Source organism: Catharus ustulatus, chromosome 6, assembly GCF_009819885.2.
Source record: "Catharus ustulatus isolate bCatUst1 chromosome 6, bCatUst1.pri.v2, whole genome shotgun sequence".
NCBI lineage: Eukaryota > Metazoa > Chordata > Aves > Passeriformes > Turdidae > Catharus > Catharus ustulatus.
The window spans coordinates 35,682,600-35,706,678 of NC_046226.1; the positions used below are offsets into that span (position 1 = coordinate 35,682,600).

General features: G+C 36.4%; 1 protein-coding gene across 8 annotated transcripts in view; it reads left to right on the forward strand.

The window, feature by feature from the left end:
* Positions 1 to 24,079, forward strand: part of PCNX1 (pecanex 1) — an 89,342-nt gene that overhangs the window by 53,737 nt on the left and 11,526 nt on the right. For all 8 annotated transcript variants that reach the window (XM_033061516.2, XM_033061513.2, XM_033061508.2 and 5 more), the window contains 19 exons: positions 799 to 909; positions 1,398 to 1,489; positions 2,759 to 2,868; positions 4,531 to 4,636; positions 6,411 to 6,503; positions 8,065 to 8,215; positions 9,786 to 9,927; positions 11,269 to 11,446; positions 11,811 to 11,919; positions 12,516 to 12,645; positions 13,665 to 13,723; positions 14,648 to 14,863; positions 15,021 to 15,274; positions 16,220 to 16,450; positions 17,806 to 17,906; positions 19,110 to 19,260; positions 20,916 to 21,146; positions 21,511 to 21,785; positions 23,400 to 23,641. In XM_033061516.2, coding sequence (XP_032917407.1) covers positions 799 to 909; positions 1,398 to 1,489; positions 2,759 to 2,868; positions 4,531 to 4,636; positions 6,411 to 6,503; positions 8,065 to 8,215; positions 9,786 to 9,927; positions 11,269 to 11,446; positions 11,811 to 11,919; positions 12,516 to 12,645; positions 13,665 to 13,723; positions 14,648 to 14,863; positions 15,021 to 15,274; positions 16,220 to 16,450; positions 17,806 to 17,906; positions 19,110 to 19,260; positions 20,916 to 21,146; positions 21,511 to 21,785; positions 23,400 to 23,641 — 2,982 coding nt within the window. The remainder of the gene's footprint in view (positions 1 to 798; positions 910 to 1,397; positions 1,490 to 2,758; positions 2,869 to 4,530; positions 4,637 to 6,410; positions 6,504 to 8,064; positions 8,216 to 9,785; positions 9,928 to 11,268; positions 11,447 to 11,810; positions 11,920 to 12,515; positions 12,646 to 13,664; positions 13,724 to 14,647; positions 14,864 to 15,020; positions 15,275 to 16,219; positions 16,451 to 17,805; positions 17,907 to 19,109; positions 19,261 to 20,915; positions 21,147 to 21,510; positions 21,786 to 23,399; positions 23,642 to 24,079) is intronic.

The following is a 24,079-nucleotide window of genomic DNA, read 5'->3' on the forward strand; positions in this document are numbered from 1 at the left end:
TTTTGTAATTTGATCTTTCTATCCTTCAGAACTTAAAAGATACAGCATGCTGTTGCATGTAAATTAGATCTGAACTACTATATCTGAAGTTGTGTAGATTATTTTTTCTGCATCTTTTATTCTTTAAGATGGAAAGCGAATTATAGGTACAGGTTGAGACATACCATTTTCGGTATTGAAATTAAGTGGCATTCATTTATCTTTGCATTCTGAAATCCTACAATTTGCAGGTGTTTTCATAATTTATACAGTTTTTCGTTCTTGTTAAAAAAGCCAATCAAACAGAAAACCCAGTCATTTAGGATTAGAACTTTCCAAAGTGGTGTGGGAAAATGAGTAAAATTATCAGATGTTATTAGTAGCAGAAAACCTGGAGGTGGAGTGCTTGGCCTCCCTTACCTCAGAGTGGCTGGTGTTAGGTTGCTCCTGGAACTCCAGACAGGCAGTTAGGCTCAGATAAGCCTCACTTTTAATGAGTGAAAACTAACAAGTCTAATCTGTAAACACTCATGGCTGATCTTTGCTAAATAAAAATGGAAAGCCTGAACTGGCCTGTGTCCATGTCTACAGCAATTAAAAGGAAAGTACTGTTGATTTGTATGGCCTCTGTATTCAGTCAGTTCTGAGTCATTGAAGTAGAACTTTACATAATATGTATTTTCCTTAGAGATTTATAATAGAAATACTTCAGTGATGTTGAGTTCAAATGGGATATAACCTAGAACTTAAACTGAAAAATAACTTACCATGATGTTTTTTTCATATTCACCACTTTTTCAACTCTCTTTTTTTCTCTAGTGTTTACACTATGTTTCCCTATAGTATTCTTCATTGGTCTCCTGCCTCAGGTGAATACATTTGTGATGTATCTCTGTGAACAGCTGGACATTCATGTCTTTGGTGGCAATGGTAAGTTGTTTTTTGTCAGTGGCAGAAGTATGAGATGTTGAGCAACCAAGATCAGTAGATCAGTATGCTGGTTAAAAAATTGAGTGGTTACACTCTTTGTATTACTACCCTCTAAATGTGGAATACTTACTTGTATTTTTTAAAAGCCTAAAAATTTTTTGATTGATTATTGAGAAATAACATTCCTGCCCTAAGTAATGTCCTAGTACTGTCACATTCTTCCTCAACTGGTTTCTATTGCACTTAACTATTCCCATGGTAAAGCTGTTCAGTAACTGAGGAGATTAAAAAACCCACGTAAAATGCTCTTGAGAAAAATTACTTGTAGGGGAAAATACAGGTAGCTGCTCTGGTTTGAATTACCTTTTTTTTTCCCCATCAGAGGAAACCTGGGGGCTGATAACTTAAACAAGCTGAAGTATTTTGTATTCTAACTTAAGAAGATAACAATGTGGTTTTTTTTTTCTTTTCATTTCTATGTTATTCAGCTACCACAAGCCTGCTTGCAGCACTTTACAGTTTTATCTGTAGTATTGTGGCAGTAGCGTTGTTGTATGGACTGTGCTATGGTGCCCTGAAGGTGAGAAAAATTTTATACGCAGTCAACATTAATGCTTCGGGGTTTGTTCTTTGCTTTCTTCTGTATTAAGTAACTAAAGTATGCAACTACTGAATTAGAAATATTAGTTTGATTTACTCGGGTTTCGTGCTTGCTCTGCTGTGATGTCACTAGACGAGATGCAGTGCAGGAACAAAGCGGATTTTTTTGCTTTTAAATGGTGTGTGGATTTGTACCTGCTCTAACAGGTTCTTTTATTTTGGTTGAAAACACATGACATTTACCATCAGTTCCATTCTACATTAGTTCTTGAAAGTATCATGCAAGTGACTTGTTTCTAGCAGTCTGCGTGTACTTCTATGTTAAACTTCAAAATTACTCATCTAAGATTTTTCTGGTGCTGCAAAAGTGAAATAGTATTTTCTAAATAATATTTACTTGAGAAGAAACCTAGAAATAGTTTGTAGTGTGAAAGTGAAAATGTATGCCTGTCTGGAGGGGGAGAGTTAGCTGGCAAAGGAGCACACACTCCCCCCAACACACACACCCTGTTTTCCTTGCTTGAAATGTTGTTTGAAAACAGTGTGGAGTGTGATTCTGCTTCTGTTTATTCATTTCAGGTGTGTCAATAATCAGACATGCTCAGGTAACAATGAGTTATAGCATGTGTGGGTCCAACTCAGATTTGACTGGCTTTTCCACTTTATTGCAGAAGCAGAAAGTTCTTAGGGGAGTTACTCCCATGACGCTCTCACCTGCAGTACATCATTAGCTTTCTGTGAATTTGTGCACTTGTCTCATTAGCCTTTTATAAACATGTCCAGTTAAGACAAACAAGCTTTAGCAAAGAATAACTGTTTCATCTTGGCAGATCCAGCACAGATCAGGAAAACACTGATAAAGCCACTGTTTAGTCTGCATTCAGGGCATCAGAAAAAGTAAATCTTGTATCAAAATACATGTAACATTCAAAATTAATAAGTGACTATATACAGGACTTAAGAGCCTGTGGTCTCAAGGAATGCAGGAAGTGCTTTCATAAGGGTTATGAGAAATTATGACTGTTAAATGATTAAGATGGTTTAGACTTGAGGGATGTATATTGTGGTAGACTTTCTCATCTATATTTAGACATAGGTAAAGATGGAACAATATTTTTGTACAAAAAACTCTGGCTTACTCTTGTGGAATTGTAGTTAATTTCTCTATTCTCTGTGATATACATAATTCTTGTATGTCAGGGAAGTGGTGTGTTTCTCATTTTTGTTAACACTTCGTTTCTGTCTCTAGGATTCTTGGGATGGGCAGCATATTCCAGTTCTCTTCTCCATATTTTGTGGTTTGTTAGTGGCAATATCTTATCATCTCAGCAGACAAAGCAGTGACCCTTCTGTGCTTTTGTAAGTGACTCAGTTTGTATCTCTTTCCCATCGAAGAAGCAAGTTGCAAGGAAAAACTATGAATAATGTTACTACTTAGTACTCTTTGAACTTTTACTCACCAACATTAATCAAAAATAGTATATTTTTACTTCAGTAGTAAGATAGAAAATGTGAGAATTTCTAGGTCCTTCTCTGCCAATGACTTTTTTGTGGCTTCTGGTAAGTCACTTAGCTGCCAAAATCTGATTTAATTGCCTGATGATGTTCTCCAAAATGTCAGTTAGGTGCCATCTTTCTCTTGGTGGGCTTGTTGGGAATAGTATGTACTCTTTCTGTGTTTAAAGAGGTGCTCAAGGCACTGGTTTAAACTGGAGTCCACAGGGGAACTTCTTGGGCACTTCCATTTGTTGATGTATTCTTATATTGAATGTGTACTCCAAGCACTTCAAATAATTATACTAAATTATAAGGATCTGTCTTGGTGATGAGTATTCCCATATAGCATGGGGAAACAGGTATTTGTTATTCTGAGTTGGAGTAGAAATCTGCTGTTTGATTCAGTTAGTAATAATACATGTAAAACAAAGTAGTTCCAGTAGGAGAAACGCTTCCCCTTGGAATAGGCAATAAAAGCTCAGCTACATACCTAGGTTAGGCAGAGCTTGAACTTGGATTTAAATGTAGCCATTAAAATGGGTTTTCATGTTGCATGAATTTGATAAATAGTGTTCTGGGGTAGATAGTGAAGGACCTCCTCTGTGAACAACGTAATTAATGATTGATGAATGTGTACACTGGAGGAAATTTCTTATCTTTGGGCTGACAACTAAACCTTGTCCAATTACTCTTAGCTCAATTGATATGAGGTCCTTTTCCCTAGATATTTGTTCTTTTGTTCTTTCCAAAAACTAAAATCTGGATGTTTATATTTGACCTGCAGTTTCACCTGTTTAGCCAGACATGGCATAGTTAAGCTTTGTAATACATTGCAATATGTAATTTCCTTTGAAGATCCAGGACTTGTTCTGTAGTTGTCTTCCTGTCCAGAAAATGAATAATATTTCTGCATTATGTAGGGTGTTGTAACAAAAATCACACTGCAAAGTTGCAAGACAGCTGCTTATGGCTAGTAGTATTGCGCACGGACTTCTAAAAGCTTAAGTGTAAGATTTTGAGGCTTCAGTATCGGCAAGGCTTTCTAAGAATTTACAAGTTTAGTCAGTATGACTAATTCATTAATCAGACTAGAATAGGTTTCTTTTATTATTACTGTTGAATTAAATCAAAGAACTTACAGTTTTTTAAATGGTGTTGACAAATAGACCACTTCTAAATTTTGCGCATTTCTGTTCAGTTATTTATGAGTTGAAGTTTTGTTTCATGATTGAACAAAAATTGAATTTTAAGTGAAATTTAGCAATTACTCCTGTGGTGTTACTAGAGAAACTGCAGTTTGAACATCTGTCTGCTGCTCTTCAATAGTTACTGTTTGGTACAACAGAGAACTAATTATTTTGTAAGATTGAGATCTCTAAATTTATTCAGCTATGTGAAAGTACTGATGTGCCAAAATTATTTTTTTGTGATCAATATGTAATAGAACTTCTGATTTTGTTGTTATTACAAAACTACATAGAACAATACATGCTTTTCAGTGAGTTTTTTTGTCTTTCTTTTAAGCTCTTTAGTGCAATCAAAATTTTTTCCTAATTCTGAAGACAAAAACCCTGAGGATCCTCTGTCTGAAGTAAAAGATCCTTTGCCTGAGAAGCTTAGAAATTCTGTGGTAAGTAGATTTTAATTATTACATTTTTAAAAATTCCTTTTAAGCATTTGCTTTGTGTTGGTTTATGTAGCATCTGTCTGAATCTTGCTTAGCTCACAGTTGTCACTTAGCATGGTTCTAATTAGAATGGGTATCACAGCATTTCCTTTCAATTTGCAGCTGAACTCGTGCTACACCTAGGAGTATAATGCTGATATTGCAGTTTTAAGTTATTTAAAAGCAGAGAGAGTTGGAATTCCCTAATGTGGACTCAGAGAGCTATCACTGAGGATCTTCTACTAGCTCATGGATTATAATAGATGATACTTGTTTTTGTGGAGAAGTTAGTGGGAAAGAGTTAATGATGGCAAGACTATATTAACTCAGTATTTCTAGTAGTTGTGACTCAGACTTTTAGTAATAGTGCTTGCTGTTGCAGAAGTGGAAAATAAAAATTATGGTAAGCGTTTTGGGACTTTTCATGATTTGTTCGGGTGGTCTGTTATTTTGTTGTTGACCTTCTTTGGAAGCAGATGTAACCTGTTCCATTTACTTAAACACTACTTTGATTTTTATTTTTTTTTAGTAGAAATTCACTCTATTTATGGAAGTAGTACTATTTAAGCATTATTCTTTTTCATACAATGTAGCAATAAGTAAGACTTAGGAAGCTTACTAAGTTTAACTTGTACGAAGAAAGGCTCAATTGTGGGCTGAACTGTATAGCTGGGTTTTTCATAATACAGCAGTTAGAAGCATGATGAGGTGCCGTGTGTAGAAACTGCAAGTAAATGTTTAGAGCAGAGAAACTGCAATTCTTTTAACATTTATCAGGAGAGTGTGACCACAGGAGCTGCAAGCTCCCCTTTAGCTTTCAAACTGGTGTTAGTCTCCAAGGGGGCAGCGGAACTGAGGGTTTTGATAGTCTTTCTTACAGAGATTTTTAAAATCAGGACAACTGATTTTAAAAAAAAGTAAGTTGTAGCCCACGAAGTTAAGGCTTTGCAGCAGTAATTGCTGTGTGTAATTATTTGGCCAATTTTGGAGTAGATTATTCTTTAATGATTTTCTGGGCTGTAAATGTTGATTCTGTTTTTAACAGAGTGGAAATAAGTCTAAGCTTGAGACTTCGAGTTGCCCTAAGTATGTATTGCCCCCTTGTGGCTCAGTCTGACATTACTAGTTTTGGGGAGTTTGCCCATTATCAGCAGCTTGTTTTCATTTTTTAGGAGCAGTGGAGAATTCAGACTTGTTCCTTGGGATCATTCCAAAGCTATCCTTTACCCTTCAGTAAAGAAGGCAGAAGAGGGTTAAAGAGCCTGGTTGTTTCACCTGGATGGTAGCTCTGCCTAGGCACCACTCTTCCAGGGCTCTTAATTGCCTTGTAGTTTAAACAATTCTTAGGTCATGAAGGGAAATTTGATTGTCCCTTGCAGTATTTAATCACTGTTTTAAGGGGATCCTTACACCACCTCACAGTCCAGGATTAGAGAATATATTTGGTGTATTGATTTGTAGTGCCCCCTCCATAAATATTCATGTTTCCCTTTCGCTTTGTTAAACTGATGCTCTTAGCTGTGAGATTTGTCTTGTGACATTTCTAATAACTTCAGTGGAAGTAGTTAACACTGGGATAATTAAAAAATCTGTAATCCGTTTCATTGTTAGTGCATTTGTTTATTCAGGAGGTATTGAAAGGTTTGACTCTATCTTGGGGATGTTTTCCAACTTTAATGATTCTAAGAGGTCAACCAAAGCTGGTGTTTTCTAAAATTATTTTATTTTGTCTCTGCAGAGCGAACGATTGCAGTCTGACCTGATTGTGTGTATAGTCATTGGTGTCCTCTATTTTGCAATTCATGTCAGTACAGTATTTACAGTTTTACAGGTAAGATGTTACTTCATGTCTTCAGTTTGCCTTCTCTATGCATGTACTCTGGTGTGATATGAAGTATGTTCTGGTAGTTAATGAGTCTTCTGGCTAATTTTAGATGGTCTTTAAACGTATAGCATGAGAAGTACATGACTGAAGGTTTTCACTTTTATGTGCTCAAAAGATCATCTTCCCTAGTTTCTTCTTACATTCTAGACTTTTGTTTTAGCTCCTGGCACAAAACACCCTCTTTTGAGTCATCTATCGCAATTAGTGTCAGAATTATTTTGAAATAAGGAAACATGGAACTTTAAAAAAGTGTTTAAAATGTTTAGTGCCTCAAGTTTGAGGGACTGAGCCTTGACTCAGGCAGTTCCATGCTGGCATGGTGCTTTGTAGACTATAGTATGGGGCAGTACACCTATACTGGAATGTATGGGGCAATAGCGCTATCATACACTGGAATGATTAATTACAGGACTTCAGAGATCATTTGAGTTGCAAGTTTTTGACTTGTCAGTCTAGCTAGTGTTACTGCTTTGCATACTTTTAGTGTTTATATGTGACATTTGATGATAGTGGCATGGGACTAGATCCTGTGCTTGAATTTAAGTAAAGCGTTTCCCTCAAGAGCTGCAGTTACTGAGTTTCTTATTTTGGTATTTCTTTTATGGAACCATTGACTAGCTTATGAATAAACTTAAGTAAAGCAAATGAGAATTTCTGGCATGTATTTTAGAAGGATTTTACCTTCCTGCTACTGGCTCAAGTTAAAGTAAGAAACTAATTTTAAAAAGCATATACATATAAGTAACTTCATGTCTTCAGGTGAAGTGCATTACTTAAGCATGTATATTTGTATTTTTTGGGGAAGATATCCCTTCTACTATTGTATGGCTGGATTTCAGCACTCTACCTGAATGTTGCTTTCCCCTACATTTGAGAGACTTGGCTGTAAACTCTTTACCAGTTGTTTGTTTCAATAGGTTTGGCTTCACGAATTCACAAAGAGCTTATGACAAGATAATGCAATCCCAGTTTTGCAATTATCTAGACTTAAGTAGAAATATAGAGAAAAATTTAATGTGTAGAAAGCATTATTGTGAAACCCAACCCGTGTTAATTTTGCAGTATTTTGAGTTTTGTGGAAGGGATTGGTCCTGTGGGAGACTTCTTACCTTCTCAAGTGAATGAGAAATTAATGATTTGTTTTTGCTTATGCTTATATCTTCTTTTATCCAGCAGATGGAAATGTAAATTGGGTTTAGCCTTTAGAGAATAATACCTTTGTAAAATGAAATGCATATGGGTCAGGAGCAATGGACTGTGAAAAGAGACTGGTGTACTATTTTTACTTGAAAGTACATTTCAACTTAGTGGAAGTTTGTTGGATACAAAGAGGTTTTTTTTTCCTCACAGGCTTTCTTTTGTCTTAAAATAGGTAGTAAATTTCTCATGAAGAAATACATTAGTATTGCAGGCGCACCTGCCCATATGCTGGAAAATACACTAGCAGAGTAATATTTTACTTTGTTTATGAAATACAAATCTTAATTTCTTCAATTCTTCTTTTTAGCCTATTTTAAGTTATGTTCTCTATGCATTGGTGGGTACGGTAGGCTTTGTGACCCATTATGTTCTGCCTCAACTCCGAAAGCAGCTTCCTTGGCATTGCTTTTCTCACCCGCTGCTGAAAACCAAGGAATACCATCAGTTTGAAGTCCGGAGTAAGTACCGCTTTGTAACATTTCCTTCAACTTGCTTAGTTGCTGACCAACTTGTTACCTGTTGATATATTTAATCTCTTTACTATTGTCACCACTAGAGAATTTCATTATATCTGGTCTATAAATGTGTGAGTTTCTCAGTTCCTCATGCTTGGATTAATTGATATTTTATGTATCCCTTAACTGATGATGACACAAGTGTTAACATTATCTCAGAGCAGTTTCATTAAAACAGTCTTCAAAATCTTAAGTGGCAGTTTGTGCTTGTGATTGCCTCAAGAATTTTTCATAGACATCGAGTGTATTTCACTATGTATTTCCTCAACATAGCAAGTTTTCAGATGTTTCAGAGGATGAAATGTGGTGAATGCTGGTGGAGATTTCATCCTGGCACTGATTTGGTTTTTATTAGTATTGTTGACATGTTTAACACAGAAAATAGTGCAGTGGTCAACTGATGGATGAAGACTCCATGAAACCAGTCTTGCAACTTGATCCGCATAGATATGTGTTTGCACCTTGTAGTAAAGCCTGTGTTTCCATGGAATCTTTCCCCAGAGATGCAGAAAAGATGAAGTTATACTGCTTATCAGTTTTCTGGAATGGATAAACATTGTGGTAGATTGTGGGGACTTCACTGTTGGAATGTTTTTATTGTTAACAGCAGACTTAAGAAATTCCTGTCTAAACTGCCTTGGAAAGAACTGAAACTATTTTGGTTTTTCTTTTCAAATAGTTGTCAAAAAGAGAAAGTGTTCTGCTGCTTTCAGGAACAGAGAATTAGCAGAACTGATTTGCAAACTTTCTACCTTTTTAGCAACCATTCATTGTCCTTTCGTTAATGTCTAACTTGTGGGTTTTTTCCCCCCCAGTGATTGCATGTAAAGATGGATAAATATGAATAGCAATTGTAGTATGATGTCAGACTTTATCTGGAAGAAGTGAAAAGTTCAGCTGTATGCCTTAAGTCTTCAATCCCTAAAACTACAAAATCTACAGTTGGTGTCCTTTGTATGCATCAATATTTACCATAACTTTTGAAATTAAGTCTTCTAGCTTATATTGTAGAATAAATTTCTCAGTCTTACTTTGCATTAATTTAAAACATACTTTAAAATTCATGTAGAAGTTTAAAGGATATTGCTGAAATGACAGACATTTGTGTTGGCAGGTAACATAGGCTCTTCTCTATTGTTATAGTTGTAAACTAGGAGTCCTTCAGATGGAATGGGGTTGAAAAAATCCTTTTGCGTGAGATAAAATGCATCATTTCAAACAGCTTCATCAATAGCAATGTTGAAATTATTGAAGAGGTGGAATCCAGTTTGTTTCTTTCTGTGTACAATAAGCAAGTAGCTTGCAAACTGTTCTGTTGTTGTGTGAACAGTGCAAAAACTACTGGGGCTACTGACAGGCCCTTCTCTTTATTTTGGTTAAATAAAACAACAGAAGTCCATTGTGAGAAAATAGTTAATCCAAGTTAATTGAATAAAACAACCTTTATTTTGCAACCAGAGATTTTTGATATGACAGTGCCATCTGATTTCTGTTTTTTATATTATCTTGACAGATGCTGCGCATGTTATGTGGTTTGAGAAACTTCACATTTGGCTCCTTTTCATAGAGAAGAATGTTATCTATCCACTGATAGTCCTCAATGAGCTCAGCAGCAGTGCTAAGAATATTGCTAGTCCAAAGAAACTGGATACTGAGTAAGTATAAAAGGCTGTTAAGTAATCTTGGGTATGTCTGCTGTGGTGGAAAATTAAGTAGTGACTTCTGGCATCAGTGGGAAGACAGGACACCTTAAAGGTACTGTCTTAAGAGTAAGGCAAGTAATAAATAAAGCTTGTCTTTATTTGAAAGGCTGTATAAAGCTGACTTAAACCGATTGGAGTATTACTCTCTTAAACTAGACACTCCCACAAAGATAAATCGTTCAACTCCTAGCATATATTGTGAAGATGATGTATTGCAGAATTAGTAGTATGAAAAGTTTGCTTGTTGGCCTTCAGAGTCTATAATAGATTATCCAGATGGCAAGTTCAAGATAGGGGTAATGTGTTCTGGTATTTTACCAGGTGTGAATTTCAGACTTGTTCCCTGAGTTGGTGTGCCAGCATGCTGCTCCTCTCTAACTTTCTTCTCATATCAAGGAATTCCCCAGGCTTCCTAGCCGCTAAGTATAATCCATATCCAGATGGAATTGTGCACTGCTGCTTAAATTGAGTCTTAGGTATAATCCGTCAAGCTTTGTATCTAACTGTCTCAGCAAATGATAGCTTAATAAGGCCCTGCATTTTTTGCCTCCAAGAAAGAGTAACCAGTGGGTTTTTTTTTCTTTGACATTCTAATTTAGAACAGAAGAGTATAAATACTGAAATGAAACAGAAAATATTGGAGGGGGGCGGGTTGTTAGATTAATTTTGTGGGGTGGTGTGTGGGTTTTTTTTGGCTTTCTTAATTTTAATTCCCGCATCTAGTAAGCTCTTGCTTTGGGTTCATCACAGTCACTATGAGACCTTTGGGAGGAATATTGCCATTATGTTATTTTAACTTCTTTTGTTAATAACCCTTTAATATGTCAGTTGCTATGGCTGAAAAAAATTGCAGTTCCCTCAATAGAAATTAGAGCAGTACAGTCATGCAGGAAATGATAATCTAGTGTTCATTAACATCCTCTTGATGATTAATCTAGCATTTTTGCATTACAGTATTCATAACCTAAATTAAAGACCAGGTTTCTCTTCAGACTACAAGGATATTTCATCTCCTATTTTTTTCAGACTTTTTCAGTGGCACACTTAGAAACAATGCCAATTCTTGAACATTGAGTTGCTTCAGAGTACTGATGAAAATATTTAGATGGCAACCTTTATTTAAAAAAGAAATCTGAAGTTGTCTTGAAAAAGCTAACAAGTCATTAGCATCCCCCCAATTCCAAAAACACACAAATCAAAGTTTGAAGAGATTGATATTGCATGACAACCTAACTTAAGTGGTCTTTAAACCCCTTTCAGGTAATAATTGTTTTGTGTGACTTCTTTACACAGGTTGGGTGCTTTAATGATCACAATAGCTGGCTTGAAGTTACTGCGTTCATCATTCAGTAGCCCAACGTGCCAGTATGTCACTGTTATTTTCACAGTGCTCTTCTTTACTTTTGATTACAAAAGTTTTACTGAGACCATGCTGCTAGATCTCTTCTTCATGTCCATACTCTTCAGCAAGGTAACTTTTAACTCTATTTTGAGGTTTCAATTCATCCAAAGGGGAAAAGGGATGGATAGTCCTGTCTGATAGGTAATCTTGCAGATTCTGAGTGTTTTGTACTGTGATAGATACGCTGTAAGACAGCTAAGACTTCTCCTTCCCAAAGCATTTATGTTGGCTTGAGAAACCATATGTAACTTCCTAAATCTCCTGACTTCATACGTAGAATAATGAAGTGCATCTTATTGCATCCTTTTTCTAAGTCTCAAAACTTGTGGTAGATCAGTAAGAACTCTTGGATGACCAGTAAATTCCTCATGCAAAACATGTTGATTGTTAGCAAAAATACTGAATTGTCTTTTTTTTTTTTTTTTCCCTTTAGCTTTGGGAACTCTTTTATAAACTGAGATTTGTATATACCTACATTGCTCCTTGGCAGATCACATGGGGGTCTGCCTTCCATGCTTTTGCCCAGCCCTTTGCTGTGCCACGTATCCTTTGAAAATGCAAACTTTCTCCTGAAGTCGTGTATTTATAGTACTTCTGAGTACGGCATTATAAAGGATTCTGTGTTATGGGGTAGAACTGCTGAAGGAACAGGTTTATCTAGTGAGTGTTTACAAAGAAGCTGTGCACACTTTCTGCCTTGTTAAAATGCAGTGTATTATATGGTAACAGTGAGAATCGCATCCTGACATAAAGGAAACATGGACCAGAAGTGATTCTGAAAATCACACAGCTTTTTTGTCATTCTCTTTTACAGGAGTCACTAATTATGGTTTTAGTCCTTGAATTTTGCATTTTAGATTTCTGTAGGTTGGTTTGAATGGAGTCTTGAGCTAGAATTTTCAACAGAATTTTTGGGAATGACTGTTATGTCTAGTGCTGGATTTCCATCTATTTCTCTTTTTAAAAAGAAGAAACAACCCTTTATTGCTGGAAATACTACAAACATATTTGCTACATAGAAATTCATAGAGATCTTGTTTTGCTCTTCATTGGTATTGCTGTCTGTATTGAACTCTATCACAGAAGATAAAAAAAACGTAGTTGTTGCTTTGCTTTCCTTAATTCTCGTATGCTACAGATTCTGCCATGTTGTTTGTCCAAGCAGCTGTGTCAGCTTTCTTCTCTACTCCACTAAATCCTTTTCTGGGAAGTGCAATATTCATCACTTCATATGCCAGGCCTGTCAAGTTCTGGGAAAGAGACTACAAGTAGGTGAAATAATAGTCTTTAAAAAAAAAAATTTTAGATATGTCTGAAGTGGTGGTTTGGGGTTTTTGTTAGTTTAACTTGCGAATTTCTGCTATTTTTTTCTCCTCAGAGGAAACTAGTATAAAGCACTGGAAGTTTTCACTGAACTTGTTTCTGAAATACTGTAACAACTGTTTTTTACACTAGGATCATTTGCTTCAGCTGCTTAAATAATTTCTACTTAGAGGTGTGCCGTCCTCTATTTTTGAAATTCATGGTATTGTGAAGTGCAATTTTAATCAAAAAGTGGGTTTGTGTATAAAAAGGTTTTGGGGAACAGTTCATAGGTGTATTTTACCTGTGTTCATTATTGTTTTGCTCACAGCAAAACTGCCTCAACTTAACACAAAAATCTTCCAAAGTAAATATTTTTTTTGTTCAAGATGGGATCTAGTAAAAGCATCTTGGGGTCAGATTGTTTCTTTTTGTTTTATTTCTCTTGAGCTCCCTATTGCTGATAGTGTATCAGACCAATAAAATACTGTATAAACAGCATAGGGCAATGGGTATTTCTGGTGTTTATTTCCCTTATAACAATAGAACAATTTAAATGCAATGTTCTGAATCTTGGATTAAAGTGTTGTGGTTGTTATTTCAGACAATGAAAGAACTGTGTAAAAATTAATCTTTTGATGAAGTCTACTGAAATGTTAGCTGTGTTAATTTAATTGTCTTAACTTTTTCTCACATCTAAACCTTTATGATACCTAAGTAAATATATGCACTTTTATCTAAAATGAAAGATTATTCTATGGCTATTTACTGTGGAAAAACATTATGAGGCATTATAATGCTATCATACACAAAAAATACTTGTACAAATGAGAAGAGCAGCAAATATACATCTAAAATTATTTTAAAATAACTTTTAAAAACTATTTTACTGGGAATAGTTTACACTATTTTAGTAGTTTCTTTCCTTAGACATTCTTACGGTTATATATTTTGTATTGAATGTGCTTTATTTTATTGTTTGCAGCACAAAACGTGTGGATCATTCAAATACTAGACTGGCTTCACAGCTAGATCGGAACCCAGGTAGCTCTCCTAGCTGTATTTTGGTAGTTGGATTGGAGTTTTTAGGGGGTTGGTTTTTTTGTTTTGTTTTTTTGGGGTTTTCTTGTTTGGTTTTTTTGTTTTGTGTTTTTGTTTGGGTTTTTTTGTTTGTTTGTTTGGGGTTTTTTTTGGCGGGGGAATGGTTTTTGAGGGGTTTTTTGTTTGGGGGTTTTTGTTTGGTTTTTTGGGGGTTGGGCTTTTGGGGGGGGGGGGGTAAAATATTTTGGGGTGATTTTTCTTATAGTGGCTTTTTCAAATGGGAATGGCTTTGTAAATGCCTTTAATTGGATTTTTATAAGATTCATGATCAGTTTGCCCTCTGAGCTTGTCCTGCCATGCCCAACATCTGTCACTTTGTCTATGGCTAGTTTTTCTTCCTTCATCTCTCTTGCTTTATTCTTTAGGCTCTCCCTTAAGTTTTTTTATTTCACTCTTAGGTTTATGTTCTTGCTTTACCTTTTTTTTGTAGTTGTAGTAGGCATTAAACTATTCTGCTTTTTATTGTTGAGTAATTTTAAAAATGCCAAGTAATATTTGAGGGTGTCTCAACGTCCTGGTGATGAGACCAGTACAGCAGACATCATTGAAATATGTCTGTGCTCATTTGCTTTTGCACTTCATTATCTTGAATAGGTTGATGGGAGATGCATGAGTGGAATAATTTAGAAATAATTTAGAATAATTTAGAAAATGGAGGAGTGACCAAGAAAGAACTTGGTGCAAAATACAAATGTCACTTGGCATTCATTTGGAATAGTTGTCCTGTAAAAAAGGGAAAGTAGAGGGTAGAGTATGAAACAGCATTGTGGTTAAGAAAAAGATAGGATTCAATGTGAAGTAATAATTGACATTCAGGCTTGATCTTTTTCTGCAGTTTCATATAACCTAAATCCAATCTTCCTGCAGGTTCAGATGATAACAACCTGAATTCTATCTTCTATGAGCATTTAACCCGTTCCCTTCAGCACAGCTTATGTGGAGACTTGTTGTTGGGTCGCTGGGGAAACTACAGTACTGGGGACTGCTTCATCCTAGCCTCTGACTACCTCAATGCACTAGTACACCTTATAGAGATAGGAAATGGCTTGGTCACCTTCCAGCTGAGGGGGCTTGAATTCAGAGGTGAGTGTCTTAGATGTCCTTAGCTGTCTGCACTAAAAAGTAGGCTTCTGCTTTGGAAACTTAAGTTATTTTCAGTTCTATCTTGTTGAAACACAAGTTCACATTAAAGCAATCATAGAAAACATTCAATTTGTTCTTTCCTTTGTTGTCTCCTAAGGAACTTACTGTCAGCAACGAGAAGTAGAGGCTATCACTGAGGGTGTAGAGGAAGATGAAGGTTTTTGTTGCTGTGAACCAGGCCACCTTCCTCACATGCTTTCCTTTAATGCTGCCTTTGGGCAGCGTTGGCTGGCTTGGGAAGTGCTTGTAACAAAGTATGTTCTGGAGGGTTACAGCATCACTGACAACAGTGCAGCTTCCATGCTTCAAGTCTTTGATCTCCGGAAGATTCTCACCACTTACTATGTGAAGGTGTGGTTCGGCTCAGTGCAGCCTGTGGGGGGAGGCAGGCTGGGCTACACCTGGGAACTGCTCAGTGTCTTGACCTCACAGTGTCTGTCACATGAGGCTGATTGGGTGGGGTGATAATTACAGATGTATAAATACCTTCTGCCAAGGAGGACAGAGTTTGTTGTACTGATGGTGACTCAGTACTCTGGTGCATGAGCAGGACAATGACCCTGTACTCCAATCAGAGAGAGGACACCTTCCTGCTGAAGTTGGAATAGAAACTTTAAAACTGTTACCCAAATACAATATCTCTGTTGTAAATGAAAATTTGGCTAGTTTGTTTCTTTAGAGAAAGCCAAACTGCTCTGGTCTTCATAAACTGTCCAAACAGCTTTGGTTCTTAAAAAAGAAACAAACCCTCTCCTCCAGTTTTAAGACTACTGTAGGCCTCAAATGTACTAATGTATATCTCAGTACCTCTCTGAGAGCTGAAAATTTTCAGGTTCTTCCAAGATATTTATTCACACCTGCACACAAGTTGTGTCCCCTAGCACAGGGGTCTTAAACTGTTTTGTGTTTTAGCTTTTTTAAAATTTAGAATTATTTAGAAATTCGGTATCTAAGCCTCTGTGTTAAATACATAGAAATTTTTATTTAGTTGTTTCCTGCAAAAATTAGTGAGGATCCTATCCCATCTTTTTCTCCTTTTCCTTATTCCTTAAGTCTAGGCTTCAGAAATCCTGACAGCCTTTGAAAAATATTCCTCTACACCACCTGTATTGTGTTTTCTGTGCAAATCTGTGGTATGTGTGATATAAATGTATGTGATGAGTGATATAAATGCTACTTGGATCAGTTTTGTTAATTTTTACAAAAATAATGCAAATAAGGTGAAACCATTGAGATTGCTCTCTGGGCTTTTTAAATTGCAAGGTTGACTCGTATTTTTAACTGTTACTGTTTCAGGGAATTATCTATTATGTCACAACATCCCCCAAGCTAGAGGAGTGGTTAGCTAACGAGACAATGCAGGAAGGACTGCGGCTGTGCACAGACCGCAATTACGTGGATGTAGACCCAACATTTAACCCCAATATTGATGAGGATTATGACCACCGTCTGGCAGGCATCTCACGAGAGAGCTTCTGTATGATCTATTTGAACTGGATTGAATATTGCTGCTCTCGAAGAGAAAAGGTAAGTATGTGAGGAAAACCACTTGCTGTTCTAGGATGGTGTCACTTTTTTACCTGTTGGTTTGACTTACAGATGGGTTTAATGCTGATTTTTAAAATAAGTATGTATAATCAAAGTATTTTGATTGAAATTGTCTTGATCTTCCTGTTTTGAGATGTGAATTTAATAGATTCTGTAAGTAATGTATGGTTTTACTAGTTAATTAATGACCTTTATTTGCCTGCTCAAATCAACCAGTTGAATCTTAGACATTCTTCTACATGCAGAATGGTATGTCTGCAGAATTTGTTTTATACTTTGATATCAGTGTTCACAAATCATTCCTAACTTAAACAAAAAAAGACCAAAACAAAAATCCCTAGAACCCAAGATACCTGTTTCTACTAGACTCACTCCTTCTTTCTAAGTGATCACATTATACCATTCCTTTGGTCCACTGGAATTGTTGACTTGTGAAAACAATCATCCTACATTCAACCTTTCCTTCTTTCCACAATCCTTCGACCTTTTAAATAAGAGTGTTAGTATGTTTGTAGAGGAATGCCTTGACTTCTTACTGTTTACAAAATAACTGTGTCAAATTAGTGTTGCCTTGAGAATAAGCAGAAATTGATTGAGATTAAAGGGACAGGAATATAATTGGAATTTACATGTTTAATGAGAGATCCAAGACTTAGGGGTTCAGTTTTGCTTCGGAGGTAAAAGTTAAAGCCTGTTTTAATGAGGGTAAGACTTAATGTCCTGTGGTCAAAGGACAAACAACGGCCAAAGAAAATTATTTCTCTCCAGGAAATGAACATGAAATATTTTGTATATGTACTGAAAAATCAGATTTAATCACTTAATTGAATTATGCTGTTTGCTAGGACATTATATACTCTGGCTATACTACTGGCTTTGAACTGAGGGCAAGTTTCCCTAACTATCCCCTTGACGAAAGCTGTAGTCCAGGGAAGCTGTCAGGTGAATCAGGCTTAAGTACTCCTAACCAGTGATAATCCACTGCATTCACTGAAAATATCTTTGTCAAAACCCTGTAATTTAGTTAATCTGTGGTTAGACTGCAAGATACAAGATGGGTAATGTAGCATGCATCTGTTTAGCTTGCAATTTATCTTATTTCAAATAATAAAATAGGTGTGTTTACCTTTACAAGTGTTCTTAGGTACTTGCAAAACTCTTGCTCAGACTTTGAATCAGAATTGCTTTTTTGATTGACTGCTGTGGTACGTACATACACACCCTTGAGAACGGCCATGTTTGGGTCTTTTTACTCTTTCTGGTAGAATCTTCGATTTCATTGGCCATTTCTTCATTCCATTCACCTAACTTATTTTTTCTTTTGTTATTGCAAGCCACTGGATTCAAGTAAAGACTCACCCCTAGTGACATTATGTTATGGACTGTGTGTTCTGGGGCGGAGAGCATTGGGAACAGCTTCACATCATATGTCTAGGTAATAAAATGTTGTTGCTGTAAGCTTCCTATCCTCAAAATCCCTCTGAGTTCTTTGACTGAGTTTTAGATTAGTATCTTTTCATAGAAGGAATAGATTATTCATGTCATCTTTCCTTAAACTGGGCAGATTTGCTATGTGACTTGTCTTCATTACAACAGCCAGTGAAATGTAACTAAAAAAAAACAAATGAGGGCGAACTTAGAACTGAGCATATTGTTTTATTGAAGTAATTCAAGATGGGAGTTCTGGTATGGGAGGACTAGTTATAACTGATTTAGAACTGATTGAGTTCTAAAAGTAAGCTCTATTTCCTGCACCAACTAGATGTCGTGTATGGAAGTAAGGGGAAAAAGAGGAAAGTTTAAATGAAAAACTGATATGTCTTGGTGCATATTAGATGAGACTGTTGTGGCAAGTTTCAAAGTTGAGCTGTCTCTCTGGCAAGCAGTTGTTTTTTACAAATCTTCAACTCAATTAAGTGGTCATATGGCAACTTTCTTGCAGACTGGCAGCCTCCATTTTAGGAAGCAAATGTAAAATATAGCCAGAAGGGTCAGGAAATCACAATGTGATGGCTTAAAAAGAAGCATAATTGGGTGGGAAAGCTAATGATCAGCTGGATGCTGACTATAAAACCTGTTCTACTTCAGTTTCAGGGCAACTGTTGATTAATTCTTCTAAGTACCAGCCAGTTGTCTGTTGAAGGTTGTATCTATTTGGAGTTGCAAGATTCATCAGAGCATATTTGATTTCTCACTCTTAAGTTAGCTTAGTAATTGAAAACAGTGCTTTTTTAAGCATAAAAAGTTGACAAGATACTTACTTTTTTAAGGCATGGACAGCTGAAGTTGCATACCCTCTTTAACTGCACTGTTGTATTATGTACCCTGAAAAGTTTTGCCTTAAAAATCTTCAGAATGAAATCAGGCACTCCTCATGATATTTGTTTTCTTTAGTCCATGTAAATAGTCTGTTGCATGTTTAATTTGTTCATTACCTGTTCAGTGCAGATAGATATCTGAGGTACCAAATTGTTTTTTCACACACGTCTTTTCCCTGTCTTATTCTGTAGCTTAACTTGGTAGAGAAGAATTGCCTTTCTGTGCAACTCAGTAGTTTCTTTTCAGAGATAACTGTAGGAATGTTTGTATTCTGTTAATATTTGGGTTGTTTTGATTTTCTTTTTTCCCCCCTCAACAGTAACCTGGAATCCTTCTTGTATGGTCTGCATGCCCTATTTAAGGGTGACTTCCGTATATCTTCCATTAGAGATGAATGGATCTTTGCTGACATGGAATTACTGAGGAAAGTAGTGGTTCCTGGAATACGGATGTCACTGAAGCTACATCAAGTGAGAGATTACACAGAAAGATGTGTCCAATTTTTTATTTCTGTGCATTTGTTCTTTTAAAACTTAGTGACTGGGAGAAAGGAAGAAGAGGATGAGAATAAAAGGACTGTGATAGAAATTGACAGCTGAAAATGAGGGCGTATCATGTCTTGTCCTTTGATTTATTATGGCTTTTGTGAAAGGTGATACAGAGGAAAAGGGAATGCTGTTTATTCCCAGAGCTTGAAAATTACATTAACTGTAGATCACAGAGCATGTCAAGCCCTGTTTCATACCTAGCTAGAGACTTCCCTTATGAAGAGCTTCTCTGATATTTTCCTTCTCTCTTCCCTCCCTACACATATGTAACTGGTTTATAAGGCTATGCATTCAAAACTGCAACTCCAGTGGGAGTTGTCTTTCTTCTTTTTACTTTGAAGTGTTGCAATCACAGGTTTCAGGTGACAATGAGAAGGTAGCTTTTCCATAAGCTGAAATTAGTTTGTCTTTGTTCATCTTCACCCACTCTTCACTACAATCTCAAATTCTGTCCAGTGTATGTATTAACTCAGCAAGTACAAGAAAACATGTACTTAATGATAAGTACTCTGTAAGGGGGGAGAAGGGTTGCTGCTCAGGAAGGATAGATTGCTTGAAAATCATAAGTAAAGAAATCTTAGTTGCAGTTCAAAAATTATTACCAAAGTTTTTCTTTGTGCCTTCATTGCAGTCTGGAGTCCCCCAAAACTAGCAGTGATTGAATTAACTTGTTCATGTAATACAAACTCTGAATTTAGGAGAATGTGTGTGTCAGGAGTACGTATAGCAAAGCAGAATAATTAACAAATCATTGTTGAAACCAGCAGAAGTATCACTTGAACAACTCTCTGAGTGTTCTCAGAGGGTTACTGTGCAGAATGGGTTTGATTGAAATCAGAGAATGAGAAGTAAGAAAAAAACCAGATCACACTAACAATGAAAAAATAAAAGTTCTGAACATTATTCTGTTAATCTGTGGAAGATGATCTTATTCACTTGCAGTGCATGAACATACCCAGGCTTCAGTCAGTGTGGAAATTTAGTTATTAACAACAATCCTTTTTTAACCAGAAAGTAATGTTACCCAATACTGAATTGAACTTGCAGTTTTTGTGTTTTTATTTAATTGGCAGTAATGTAAAATGTCTTGATAGCATGTGATGCTAAAGAAGTTTGTCATCAAGTATTAATGTGAACTTTTAAATAGTAATATTGTTTTCCTTCTTACTGCTATTTTCATATAGTACAGTCTCAGTGAATAATCAGTGCTTTACTTAAGTGTGTTTTACGCACTTAAGGAGGTTTATAAATAAAGGAAGCTAAAACTAAAAAGCTTCTGCCAACAGTATAAATAGGTATAAATCTAGTGTAAAATTCACCTAGAAATTTACTTTAGTCAGTGACAGGCAGGTCCCAATCATTTTGGTTTTAAGTAAAAAAAGAAGTAAACGGAACCAATCTATTATAAGTCATCTTTAACAGTGTTTTAAAGTATGCATTTGATACTTTTGATGGCTAACTTCATGTAATTCATTGATCATTTCAAAAGTTTGAGGTATGAAATGTTCTGATTTTATATGTAGTTTACAATGCAATATATTAATCATACCTTATTGAACATGTATTATTGGAAATAGGATCACTTCACTTCTCCAGATGAATATGATGATCCTGCTGTCCTTTATGAAGCTATAACAACTCATGAAGAAAATCTGGTTATAGCACATGAAGGGGACCCTGCTTGGCGGAGTGCAGTTCTTTCCAATTCTCCGTCCCTTCTTGCTCTGCGTCACGTGATGGACGACGGCACCAATGAATACAAAATCATTATGCTCAATAAGCGCTATCTCAGTTTCAGGGTCATTAAGGTAAGCTTTATGTACATTTTACAATGTGACAGCAAGTCACACTGTATTTTAATAACTACATCAAGCTACTGCCTCAACTAAAATCTTTGCTGTTTTGTTATTAGTAGGGTTGTTTCTTCTTGTACAGTCCAAGCATTGTATCAGAAAATCAGTTCCTTTTCACTTAAAATGTTATTTCTCATACCATTCTTAGATTTGTTTATCTTCACTGTTGCAACCTGTGTCCCTAAGTGCAGCCTGTAAAGAGCTGCATATGAATGCTGGCAGTTCTTCACGTGCTCGTGGAAGCTTTGGTATAATACAGCAGTCACCATGTGCTCTCATTGCTTCGCTTTGACACAGCCTCTCTTCTTGGCTTTTGCAGGTCAATAAGGAGTGCGTACGTGGCCTGTGGGCAGGACAACAGCAGGAGCTTGTCTTCCTGCGGAATCGTAATCCAGAAAGAGGAAGTATCCAAAATGCTAAACAAGCTCTGAGGAACATGATCAACTCCTCTTGTGACCAGCCAATTGGATACCCAATCTATGTCTCGCCTTTGACTACTTCCTATTCAGATAGTCATGAACAGCTGAAGGACATTCTTGGGGGAGCCATCAGCTTAGGAAACATCAGAAACTTCATAGTGTCTACATGGCACAGGTGAGCTGAGGAAAGGGCTTGTCATTAGTGATCATGCCCTCATATTCCATTAACTAGTTTTGCACAGGCCTAACACAACAGGATTCATAATATCAGTCACATGAAAACAAATATCTTGACGTTTATTTTAGGCACATCAGTAACATATGACAACTGCTGTGGGTACAGGATTCATTTCCAAGGCTGAATAATACACCACAAACTATGTAAATGAGAGCTCATAGGAAAGAGGACCAGGTCTAGATGCAGGAACAGCAACTTCAGATCTAATATTAGGTCTGATAATGAGAGACAATGCAACTTCTGTACTGTGTTTTTCAGTATGATGGCTTTTGCAGTCTATAATGCAGTCTATAGTATTAGGACTGTTTGGTAGGGTTCCTGTCTGGCAAATACTTAGCATGAGAGTGCCTATATTAATGTCTTAGGCCATGCTCATACATAGTTAAGCAAGCTTTAGCTGTTGTTCAAAATCTCACAAGTGCTTATATAATACTGTATGTTAGCACCAGAACAAGTAATTGGAATGATATAATTATTTCTCCACGTGACCCCTGGGTAATCCGCTACAAATTCCTGCTGTGCTATGTTTTATAGGCCATGAAAACTTTTACTGCATTTCTGGCCTTCTGCAACTGTGGCTCCAAAAGCAGTTGTGGCAACTGTGTGGCATTTAGAAATGTGCATCCTAGTTCTTAGTAGTTCCAGGAGCTAATGCCATGGTCTGAACAGTCCTATAGATGTTCTGATGGTTGTATTTATCTTAGACATATCAGAACAGAACATACTGCTTCACCCAGAGTACTGAAAAAACTACATTTACTGCAGTCTGTGGTGTTTGTCTCTTACTGCCATCAGCTTGTCCAGATTGATAGAGTAACAGGTGTAAGCATGACACACAACAGTAGTTTAATCCAGGGTGTTTATACTTCAGGATTCTATGTCCTGGGACAAAAAAAAATTGGGAAGGAGTGCTCAGTGTAGTTGAGTGTGACAGAAAAGAAAAATAAAAAGTAGGAATTGAAGGGATGAGGACATGAGCTGCCATTTTTGTGTCCATTTGAAGTATGTTAGTATGCAAACAATGTGATGAAAAGCTCTGGTTATGTATATTGGAAAATGGTGACTAACCTACTGTCTGAATGTTCAGTATGTGCCTTAAACTATTGTGAGTGCATTACTGAAGATAACAGAAACCAAATATGTTAAAAATCCAGCAAATGTTCTTTCCCTGCTCGACTGTGCAAAGATTTTTGCAGTGTAACAGTTATACATGACTAGTGTGTTAAGTAACATAAATTTTACTAACTGTTCTGAAACAACCAGGATGTTCTATGAGCATTTGAGTTGGAATTTTGCCACTTTATTGTACTTCAGAGGTGGCATAACTTTTAAAAAGCTAATTTATGAGAATTTGACGTCATAAATAACTGAGTAGCTGTCATGAAGAAAATTGCAATCTCTTAGAAAGCAGTGTTTGTATTTGCAAAGCATATTCTGGGAAAATAAAGGTAAGTTTTAACTGATTTTTAAGGAGTGCTATCATGAAATGTTTCTTAGAATCCTAATGATGAGGAGGTGTGCCATAATGTATCATTTGCATTATGTTTACAGACTAAGGAAAGGCTGTGGAGCTGGCTGCAATAGTGGTGGAAATATTGAAGATTCAGATGCTGGAGCTGGAGCTTCTTGCACAAGTAACAATGCAACTATCAATGAGTCACAGAGCAGTATGTCACAAGGAGGAGGGACTGCAACTACAGGGCAGGGACCTGGAGCAGTACAGCACCCTCCTGTTGCGGCTCATCCCACAACTTTTCCTGCAGCTCATCCACCAACTCATCCCTCCACTCTGGGTAAAGTTGAAACATAGAAACAACTTCATACAAGTTCAATCCTATAGCCAGAACAGGCCTTTCAGCTCTTTGGCCTAAATTAAAAGAAAAAGCAAACAAAAATGGCTTAATTTTATGTCTTATTAAGAGCTGCTGGATTAATCTCAAACTACGGTACTGTTTTATGCAATACAAGGTTCCCAAACTGATCGGGTAAATGGGGGTACAGTTGTATTGACAAAATAGATTAAATAACTTTTTATAACAGGTTTCTAGAGACTGGATCTTTTCACTTACATTGTTTTCAAATGCTGAACTCATGATTTTTTTGGGAATTTTTTTTTTTTTAATTTATACAACAAGTTCTCTTATTTTCACAGTATTCTAGCTGAATCTATTCAAGAGCCCATAGTGATCTGTATTTAAGGAGGTGACAAACACTAAAGCTGAGAAGAAGTC